General features: G+C 43.8%; 1 protein-coding gene across 1 annotated transcript in view; it reads right to left on the bottom strand.

Annotated features, from left to right (window-relative positions):
• pbx3b (pre-B-cell leukemia homeobox 3b) overlaps nucleotides 1-8,976 on the bottom strand; it is a 94,087-nt gene extending 85,111 nt beyond the window's left edge. The window contains 2 exon segments of the mRNA XM_048243711.1: nucleotides 6,613-6,686; nucleotides 7,486-8,976. Coding sequence (XP_048099668.1) covers nucleotides 6,613-6,686; nucleotides 7,486-7,682 — 271 coding nt within the window. The 5' untranslated portion in view covers nucleotides 7,683-8,976.
• Between the last annotated feature and the right edge of the window lie 391 nt (nucleotides 8,977-9,367).

Raw genomic sequence — 9,367 nt, 5'->3', positions numbered from 1 at the left:
GATGGAGAAAAATAAATAGATGTAGAAGTGGCTTCCTCTCTGCTCCCTTCATTTAAATGCAAAAAAGCTGGAGAGCAAAAAAAAAAAGGAAAAAAAAGTGCAGTGAACAAAACAAACCCCTCCTGCTAAAAGCGTTCAGTGTCCTGACAGGCAAATGACTTCATGCTGCCAGTTAAGCTCATTTCTTGCATAATGCCCCCTAATTAGCATATCAAAGTGAATTAATACTTCCAGGGCATTAGCCGTGGGGAAGTGGGTGAGAGCCCACTGCGCTGAGGAGAGAAAATGCCAGAAAGGCTCCGAAACGAGCACACACACACACACACACACACACAGAGAGAGAGAGAGAGAGAGAGAGAGAAAGAGAGACACACACACACAGACAGCTCTATTCAGTTTAGCTTAGCTTAGCTTAGCGGGCCCTGCACCTCTGTCCCCGCCTGGGCACAGCACAAAAGCCCCCATTCTTTACACACACACACACACACACACACCCACTCACACACACACACACACACACACACACACACACACACACACACACACAGACACACACACACACACAGATACACACACACACACAGACACACACACACACGCAAAGACACACACACACGCACGCACACACACACACACACACACACACACACACACACACACACACACACACAGATACACAACAATGGCAATTAAGCTTTATATATGCATGTTAATCTCATATTTGTTCATCCCTACCAGGCTTCAATATTATCACAATGCAGGTATTACAATACATGTTCATATACTATTATATCCACGGCCATGCGATGTGGAAAATTGATCATAGATTCATGCATGAAACATGTGTGTTAACTAGCCATTCATACTATCCACAACTAAAATATAAAATACGGCAAAACATGAACAGCATTTACACACATACACACACACATACACACACACACACAGACACACACACACACACACACACACACACACACACACACACACACACACACACACACACTGAGTGACCGGGTGCTGGTGGTGTGGTTAACTAGCGGGGTTAAACACAGTGCTGTGATTGGGCAGCCCGTGGCTGCAATGAGTGCCCTGCACGCTCGTGTGGCGCGGGGGCAAGAGCGCGGGGCAAGAGGGCAAGAGAGTCGCCCAGGACACCGTCTCCAGGGCACTAAGGGTCTCCATGGGAACCCTGACACGGGCAGGCCACTAGACCCATCACTGAGAACTGAGGCAGGGAGGAGGGTACTTCCATCTAAAAAAATACCCAAAAACCTACAGGCTGCCCCTCCACTGGGGTAAAACTATCAGCTGCCCTACAGCGGGGTAAAAGCACAGGTCACTCCCTAACTGCTACGGGCCATGCTCTCTCACACACTGAGTGCCTGTCACATAACAATTACATCACCAAGCAGTGCACACACACACACACACACACACACACACACACGCAACCCGGCTTTATATTGCAGTTCACTTACACTGGCAAAAAGGACAAAAACACTTACACACTCACTGACAGTACACGTACACACACAATCACACACACACACACACACACAAACATGTTTAAGTGTTTAAATCACACACACACTCATATGCAGAAGATGCTGAAGAATTTTTACAGAGGCAATAACACACACAATAACTCACTAATACACTGCAAATGTACTACTGCTCAGGCCTTCAACAACACACACACACACACACACACACACACACACACACACACACACCATTACATCCCTTCGGTGTGTCTCGCTCTCTCTCGCTCTCTCTTTCTCTGTCTTTCTCTCTCTCCACTTCTCAGTAGATGAACATGTGAACCATTTCACTGTGTCTGTTTACATAGTTACAATGCAAACACTTCAGGATTGATTTCACCATCCCCTCTTCAAGCTTCCATCCGCCCAGCCTACAACAACAAGCCATGTTTCATCTTCAAAGCCATTTACTTCGCTTGGATTTATATTAAAGCTCCAAACATCTTCATTTGAACTGGTACAAGTCCATACCTCCATACCGATTACCTGAAGCAATTCCTCTCATGATTTCAAGCTAAAAATAGCACAAAGCAGCCACTCACATTATGCGCCGTATATTATCAAATTAAATATCAAAAGGGTGCGTGTTCAAATCATCCGATTGGTTCAAGATAAACTACAACCTCTTTCATTTTAGGAGGAAAATACACATTTAATATTTGGTTACGGATGTGGTTTAAAACTTACACTGAGAAACACATCCAAATTCCCTTAAACTGCACCTTACTAGAGAAAATAAAGAGACGTGTGTTTGTGCCCTGTTCAAATGAGGTTACATACAGTTACAGATACTCACCACCACTAGCAACAGGACACACACACACACACACACACACACACACACACACATACACAAACACGGCGCAAAAATCCTCTACAAACCTGGGAACACACAATACATTACGGATGTTAGGACATCACAGAGAAATTATAATTCTCTCTCTCTCTCTCCCTCTCTTCGTCTGAGTATGTAGCGTCTGTATGTATGTGTGTGTGTGTGTGTGTGTGTGTGTGTGTGTGTGTGTGTGTGTGTCTCTGTGCACGCGTCTGTGTACACACAAACATACACTCATAATTAAAACACAATAAAAAAAAACATACATTGAAGAACGACGGAGGCTTATGAAACGACGCTTCGCTTATCGCCGTAGGAACTCAAAATAACGTCCAGCTCAACAGGGACGAGAAGAAAAGGCTCCTCCTGTTTCACTCCGCACATTCAAAACGGCCACAGAGCACGAGCTGGACCTTTTTGGACATAGAGCCGTGTAAAGCAAATCAATGCAACCTCTCTCCCTTACACATACATACACACACACACACACACACACACACACACATACACACACACACACACACAGACACACACACACACACACACACACACACACAGAGACACACACACACACAGACACACACACACACACACACACACACACAGACACATACTGTACACAAACACACACACACACACACACACACTCACATGCACACTCCACAGTCACACATGCTCACACGTTGAAAAAAACAAAGTTGCTTAGAAATTACCTTGGTACTGAATGAGCCCCTCGAATAAAAAAAAGGAAAATAAAAGACCCTTCTAGCAGGCAGCTTCAAAGGGATTACCGAAGATTACAAGCGCTCAGCTGGTAAACAAGCTCATTCCGCTAATTAGCATACTTAGGGACTCTATTCTTTATGCATATTTAATTAGAGGTTTAATATAATATAGGACATAATTATATTAAATGCAACACAATCCCAGCACAAGAAATAACTCACACACTGTACTGCCAGTTTTTTTCCCTGCGTTCTTTGTTTCTCTTTTTTTTAAGAAACATAACTGCAAAATGAAAAATATATATTTTTGTAAATAAATCAGTAGAACAAAAATAAATCATCTGCACATGAAATTGACAAAACTAAATGGGAAAACTCTATTGTGCAAATAAAAGACTACAGCACGCTAACAAAATTATACATTTTACAAACTACAGATCCAACACATAGAGCAAGAACTCTGTACAACATAAAATACAAAATTACATCTAGGAATATTTTTAAATCGCGTCTATGTCTACAACACAAAACACCAAAAAATCTTCCAATTTCTAACTCACTGAGGCTCCATACCTAGGACAGGATAAGACTAACGGACATATGACACCCTGTGAGCTTTCCAGTGTGTGTGTAGCACACCAAACCCAAAGTCCGATCCCAGGACAGCCTCAAGTTCCCATCCTAAAGTACCCTCAACCCTGCACAGAGTGCAGTCCTGCCCTCACCTCACGCTAGTTTAGTCCACCATACGGAGTCTCAACTCCAGCTCATCAACTGTCTCAACTGCCCAGCACCAGGCCCTCACTGAAACACAGAACCTTTTTCACCTTTTCAGTGTAGTTTCCTCCCTCACTCTCCCTCCATCCCTCTCTCTCTCTCTCTCTCCCTCCATCCCTCTCTCTCTCCCTCTCTCTCTCCATCGCCTCTCCTCTCCTCTCCTTACCGTCCGCCCTCGCTCTCTCCAGTTCTCTCTTTCTCTCTCTTTCTCTCTCTTTTTCTCGACAGGCATAAAGAATACCTCAACCAGGCCGAGCAGTCAAGCGGGGCCTCTCCACACACACACACAAACACACACACACACACACACACACACACACACCAGTCCAGCCCCCCTCGCGGACGTCTCCCGCGGCCGAGAAGTTCATTAAGTTTTATGATCTTCCCCAAGTCACTGGGGCTGTGGAGACAGACACACAAAGGCCACAAATCTGGCCAAGCAGCGGCCACAGTCGCACTGCAACAGCGCGGCTCTGCTTGCAGGGCTGTCTCCAACTTCCATACAGAGTTACTTTACATCAGCGTTTTATCTGACAGAACAGTATTAGAGTTCATTAGAAAATTACTTCACATTTGCAAAGGCATGTGTACAGTTTGCTGATAAATTACATAATTCAAAGGACTTCAGAGATTAAATCCTTGGCACCATTCAAATAACAGACTCTTAACATTTTGAATTCTTCATTTGTATTTATATTTGCATCATTGTCTTTGATGTGATGAGGCTGATGTGATGAGGCTGATGTGATGAGGCTCAGTTGTGAAATATAGTGTAGTGTTGTCCATCTCTGCCAGAACACTGAGCGGGAGTACAGTATTGACAGCTATAGCCAAAGAGTAGGATAATACTTTCAACTTGATGATGTACAGTGATAATAAGAAAAAAACCGTGGACTACAATTCAAAGCGCGGAAATCGACTAGTTGCCGTTTAATTATTTGTGTAACTCCAGGCAACCAAGGCTGCGTGTCACCAACCAGCCTTTGACCTGAAACAGGGCACCTACAATTTGACAACGTTTCCGAACGACCAGTTACAGTGTATGCAGAGCCGCGGGGCCACTTTTTCATCAAAGCGAATGTTACCCTTTCAAACCATATCGGCTTGCGTGCGCTGTTGCTCGTGAAGAAGCCCTCCTATCTACAGTTGTGTTGGAGACAGAAGCAAAGCGTCGCCAGTGTGTGCGCGCGCTGCCACAGATGTGAACAAAAAAAGATATTAGGCGAAAAACGCCTCCTGTAAGACCTCACATATTTATCTATTTTTCTCATTAACAACAACATAAAATTATCTGTTGTGTGATCTTTGTAATATAATAATGTGTGGAGAGGTTCGGCATTTACACAAAGAGGACCATTCAGTAAAATACACTTCGCAAATGCACACTGTTACATTGCATATGAAAGCTATTGTCTATATTTCCCTTTACAATCACAGGTTATTTCACCCTCTCACACACACCCGGTCCCTCGCTCCTAAGCATAACTACACCCGTGCTAAATGACTGACAGCCCATGAAATCGATCTTGTAAAAATGGTTCAGAGAGAAACTGAGTCAAGACGCATATAATATGTTCACACTAACCTATCCACATATTTTCTGGCGTTCCATTGTGCACTACAACATCAATTCGTCTCATCTAACTTTTTGCGATCTATATAATTTCAAACAGGAATTCAACACGGTGGAAACTTAAGTCAAAAGGTAAGGTCAGTCAGCGACAGAGCAGTCGCTGAGGCGCATGGTATTTTCCTCAGCTTCTCAAATGCCATCATTCACCCCAAGACTTTGATAACTGCGAGACACAAGTGGTCAGCATTTTTTCCAGTTAGAATGCAGGGTGTGTGTGTATGTGTGTGTGTGTGTGTGTGTGTGTGTGTGTGTGTGTCTGTGTGTGTGAGGGACAGCACACGCTATTTAATTCCATTATTGTTCTTTTTGAACAGACCGTCTATATTACGCACAGAGAAATAATGCATCAAGATGTTTTAAAAGTCTGTCAAGCAACAACCTGTGTTGACCAATCGATCTATTGTTGCGCGGTGGATACTAGAGACAATAGCTGGTCGCAGTGTCAATAACTAGATCCTAAATGTGCCAAATAAATAGGCTCAATACCGCATATAACACAAGCATGGTTATGGTTATGGTAATGGGATTTGGCAGTCCATCATAATCACCATATGTACTATACATGCCTTTATGTTTGACTGTATTTGTATAGCCTACTACACGTGTTTTTTTAGCGTGCCAAATTATGTGTTGAGTAAACGCAAAGTGCAACCCACAATGTGCTGTTTTTTTGTTGTGTGCGACTGTTTCTTGAGGAAGCATCGTGCTTGTGGTAAACAAGGGGCAGCTGTGTACTCTTACCCCACCGACCGACCAAGCCAGCCAGCAGGACCGTGAGGTCGGCGAGATGAGCAGCGGGGATGCTCCCTTGCTCGTCGCCGTAAGACCACGGATATCGCAGTCTGCGATTATAGTCACTCTACTAGCCCCAACCCTATCATCGGCCCCGGCCAGCGTTTCAATATCAGAGAGAGGAGTGCGATGGTACTGTTTCTTTTCATAGTACTATGAAAGCCAGTGCGTGGGGTGATAGCCTCCGTAAAGATGGCGGTGTGAGTATACGTTTGGTGGCACGATGCTGTTGCCTATCTCGAACCGTGCTCGGCTCGTGCGCGCCGCGGTCTTTGGAAAAGTGCTGTATGCAGATCTCCTACTCACCGGTTTTCTCTTTAATCTCGCAGAGCACGCTGAACAGGGCTGGCTTCATCCGGTGACAGTTCAGTCCGTGTTTCCTGTTTCAGTTTCAGATAAAAACCAAGATAGGTATATAGCCGTCATTTAAACCCTGTCTGAGCAACATGTAAACTTTTGCATGACAAATACGTATACATCTCAACAAAGCAGCTGTGCCTTTAGTCTTCAATAAGTTATAGGTCACATAAATCGCAAAAACAGGGTGCATTGTGTTGATCTGTAGTGATTAGAGGTGTCACGGGTTTGTCTGAAAAGAGTGTATGTAAATTACTTAAACATATTTTGGACTTGACACAGTGGGGTCCACAGGCTCAACTGACAGAATGAAGTCAAATGAGGTCTGGCTTGACACCTGTCAGGTGCCGTTACAGTAGGCCAGAGGAGAGGAAAACGGCAGGCTACCTGCGCCCACGCCTATCAGTGACCTGACCTCAATAGAAAGTTTGCCTTTTTGGAACTGTTTGTGGATATAATCTAATTTTGACTATTAGGAAATAAAGACATTTGGAGGAAAGTATGTACATAATTGGTAAAATACCATATATATTACCAAACTCTATAATTAAGCTGACTCTTGGATGATAGGATTTACACAATTGCCCAGGACGATATTACTTAGGTAAATGCGCTGAGGACGTAGCAGATGCTGCACAATATTATTGGGCAACTGACCATTTAGTCCTGAGGACCAAAACAAAAGTAATTTGTCCACATCATTTGCGTCGCTTATCACTGCTTTTTTTCCCTAAATTCAAATGCCATAGTGCGGGCGCATACACATCACAATACAGCCTATTAACTATTAAAGCCGTTAATAATTCATAGAAATGAACCAACTTTGCTTGCGCCTCGTCCAGACTTTGGTCAGTTATCGTCATGATCTGATGCAGAATGTCACCGATGTCTTGTTTTCTTCCGTCTCCATCGGTCCCGTCGTGTCCGTGTGGAGGCGGCAGAGTCATGCCTCCCTGCACCGGGTGGCCAGCCAAATTCACCCCGCCGAGAGCCTGCATGATCCGGGCTTGCTCGTCCATAGTCAGCCGCAACACAATCAATGCACTTCTACTGTCACTGAAGGCGTAAACACGCGCGGGAAAAGCACATGCAAAGGCAACTTCTCTACAGCATTTGCAGAACGTGAAACCTTAACGGTAAAACTGTATCGCAGGTTTAAAAAATAAACTGATGCACATTGAGTGACTAGCAATGATGATATTGATGTCGCGTGTCCCAAGAATCACTTTCTCGAACTGGTTCGAGTCCTCCCGCAATCCCGCAGGTACGAATGTCTTCTTCGAAAATTGAGCAGATTTGTTTTTTTCTTCTTTGATTTTGAAGTTCAGTATTCAGGTATTCAGGAGCTCTCGGGTGATCGCTGTATGAATCCACATGCCAATTCGTCTTTATTCTAATGTGACGTGTAGAAAATGACAAGCAAAACCCCTTGAAGATGTCTTTAGTTAATGAAATCTTCTTGCGCTAATGTCTCCTCGCGTAATTCTTCTTGAAAACTTGTTCAAATCCCAATTGTAATGTACAGTAGAACAAATATCCACTTGCTACGAGGGAAACAAACGATAAGGCAAAATTAATAAATTAACGATTCAAAATAATAATAGAAAATAGAATATTTGAAGTGTGGATAGTTGAAAAAAAAAATGTTGCGGCGAATGATCCTCCAATAAGCAAACAAAATCAATTAAATGTTGCGCATCTGCTGCTGGAATGATAAAGGTGACTACAGAAATATAAAATGTTCAAAAAAGTTTTTTTTTAGTGTTAGTGTGGAAAAATAGAAAAACTAATCGCGAAAAATTAATTGCACCCCATAAAGCGATGTGCAAAAATATCTGCCCCCTGAAATTTATGAGGCTGAGTCTCTGACTGCGTAGGGCTTTATGTTGTTTGATGGCAGCCGTAGTGAGCGATTGACAATGTGCCAATGCTACTCACTCAGTGCAGTCGTGTCAGAGCGGGATCTGAGAAAAAAAATACAAAATGGAAATAAAAATGCACGCTCCGCCCTGTAGAGGAGGGGTCTAGATTCTTGTCACTTCTCGCAGGAGCGCCGAGAACAAACCGCCTCAGCAGCTCTAATGATACTGGTGATAATAATAATGAAACAGGAGCATCTGATAAAAAACACCAAACTTCGAGCCAGCCTCTGCCTCGTTTAGCTGCAGACGTGCAGCTCGACGTCACATTACAGAGATCATTTGCAATAAAACAAAGAAAAAAGCACAGCGAGCCCGGAGTTTATGTTGTTTGATACAAAACTGATAATGAATTGCTTGGGCTGTTCGCTCCGCAATAGCATTGTACAGTCGTTTCTACAGCCCTGCTTACAGGATGGGGAGGCAGAGGACATGTTTATAATATTAGAATAAACCTTTACCGCCAATGGAAATGCCTCCCATGCACAAGGGACGGCTACAGCATCCAATGGCTGAAGCGCACTGCTAGTTAAAACCCGCCCAGAGTTCCCCATACTTTGCTCCGGTTGTACAGAGAGATATCAACTTCTGATTGGCCGTTGCCAAGGGTGACATCCACTGCACAAGCAGGCGGCGCTGCTCCACTCTCTCCTGCAGTTGCTATGGTAGCAGACTGTTCGGTGAGCTGGATGCAAAGAGATAGTCAATGTTCGCAGGCTCACTCGCTCATCTCAAGACACTTTTGTTGCATTTTATTTGGCTTATTTCAACAGTACCATAGCCTA

The sequence above is a fragment of the Alosa alosa genome, chromosome 5 (genome assembly GCF_017589495.1).
Source record: "Alosa alosa isolate M-15738 ecotype Scorff River chromosome 5, AALO_Geno_1.1, whole genome shotgun sequence".
Classification (NCBI taxonomy): Eukaryota; Metazoa; Chordata; class Actinopteri; order Clupeiformes; family Clupeidae; genus Alosa; species Alosa alosa.
Note: the sequence above shows the minus strand (reverse complement) of the source record. Positions and strands in the feature narration are given on the sequence as shown.